This window comes from Pyxicephalus adspersus, chromosome 5 (genome assembly GCF_032062135.1).
Source record: "Pyxicephalus adspersus chromosome 5, UCB_Pads_2.0, whole genome shotgun sequence".
Classification (NCBI taxonomy): domain Eukaryota; kingdom Metazoa; phylum Chordata; class Amphibia; order Anura; family Pyxicephalidae; genus Pyxicephalus; species Pyxicephalus adspersus.
In genome coordinates, this window is record NC_092862.1 from 10,055,557 (window position 1) to 10,057,569 (window position 2,013).

Consider the following 2,013-nt stretch of genomic DNA (forward strand, 5'->3'; position numbering starts at 1 on the left):
CCCCCCCCCAGTTGCAATTTTAAGGATTAGCTGCACATATTTAGCCTTTCATTGATGTAGATAATATGAGTGGAGGATAAGATGTCTGAGCACATCCCATTGGATGTCAGATGTCATTTACCAAAGTGCACATTTAAGAGTGCATCAAACAAGTTTACTTGTTAGCTCATTACATTTTATCTCTCTAGCACTCTTTTTATAATTATCAAACCATAGAGAAAATTTTGGGAGAGGGATTACCACTGTGCTTACACCTATTTGTGTGGCATTTGAATGCAATAAGTTTGTAAGCTTCTGTAAGTGTAATACACAACAAACCCAAGTACAATCCCCAACATCCATCTAGACTTTTAGAGATCTTGTCCAGACTGGGCTTATGCAGAAGTCTGACAATGCAGGCTTATTGTGCTCATTAGTCTATGTAAACTGCACCAGTTTATGGGAAGGCATGATTGCCTTCATTTTGCTAACCTGAGGGAAACCCCTGGAGCCAAAAGGGCAACTAGAGGTAGAGACAGTAATAGTTGTCATGTTACTTTGCATTTAGCATATAGATAACAAAAACCTATTAGGGAAACATTAAAAGCGCTGCCAGTTTACTTGTTGTGCATACTATTGTGGAAATATCCCCATTAAAAACAAAACAGGAGTTTAGAGGAAGTCTTCTAAAGTGGAGGGTAAAACACCTCGGGGTTCTCTCCGACCATTCAACCTCCTGTTTCTAGGGACTCAGATGGACGAACAGTTGGTAATGGGGACACAGACACTGGAAAGAAGGGCCAAGCCTTCACCACCATTTGGTCAACTTTGCCGCCCCCCCCCCCCCAAGCCAAACAGGCAGAAAAAAAAAAAAAAAAAAAAAAAAAAAAAAAAAAAAAAAAAAAAAAAAAAACATATGGGTCTTACCTGGCCAGCAGCAGCTTCCAGTTTCTCCAGGGATCTGGGGTCAAACCCTCCACATTTGTAGATGAGATGACCCGTGGTGGTGGATTTTCCAGAGTCCACATGTCCAATGATGACAATGTTCAGATGAGTTTTGCCCTTATCAACCATCTTTGTCCTCACTTTGTCCTCACTCACACAGCTCTACAACCTCACAGTACACACCTCTCTTCTCCTGTATTGTGGGTCCAGAAGCTACTCACTGAATGGGTTATATAGCATCTGTTGCTGATTATGGGGAAGTATAATGCCAGCTGAGGCCTCCTGGTTTGGGCGAGACTCAGGTTATCATGATGATCAAAATGATTGTTCTATGTTAACCCATTAGGTACAGAAAGGGTATAGTAGAACTTTTTGACTACAAAGATCGACATAAGTGCATTTGGTGACTTTGAGTGGCTTTTCAAATGCTTCTTGGTGCACCTACCGCATGAGGAGTGGAGGTCAACAAGTCTGCAGCATCTAGCATAGGAAATGCACAGTAAGGAAGGCGGTTCAAGCCAAAGCAAAGCTAGGGTCCTTACTTATGCCAGGTTTACATAACTCCAAATAATTGTTTGTGATTACCTTGAGCAAAATGTTTGAGTATGTACAGGTGTCTGCGTTCATGTTTAGGAGGTCTTTTGTGAACCACCATGTTGGATTACCAACAACATTAGCTATTGTTATACTATTGTATAAGTGATCTGAGCAGCCTGTCTGTACAGAGGACACTGGCAAAATTATAACACCCATTAGCCATCATATCGGCAGGAAACACAACTTTAATAGCAAATGTATTCGTTTTATGGCAGTTGAACAAGTACCTCCAAATGCCAGAGGAGGAGATATAGACCGCTTAATATTGCAAAAGGAAACCAAATAGATTTACTTACTCAATGCATCCACCCCTCCTGGTCTCACCAAAATGGTCTCATACAAACCCTTTCTGTAAACATAAAGATTAGGCTCTCAGGTTGCCTTATCCTTACATTTTCATTTTCTAAGATTTCCATTCTATCACACTGTAATATTCGACTAACACCCATCGATAACTAGTATCCTCACATATACTACTCCATATCAGGAATA

General features: G+C 40.7%; 1 protein-coding gene across 1 annotated transcript in view; it reads right to left on the reverse strand.

Moving 5' to 3' along the window:
• Positions 1 to 1,061, reverse strand: part of LOC140331946 (elongation factor 1-alpha) — a 4,699-nt gene extending 3,638 nt beyond the window's left edge. Inside the window, exon 1 of the mRNA XM_072413272.1 lies at positions 907 to 1,061. Within this exon, the coding sequence (XP_072269373.1) occupies positions 907 to 1,053 (147 nt within the window). The 5' untranslated portion in view covers positions 1,054 to 1,061. The remainder of the gene's footprint in view (positions 1 to 906) is intronic.
• Positions 1,062 to 2,013: the final 952 nt, after the last annotated feature.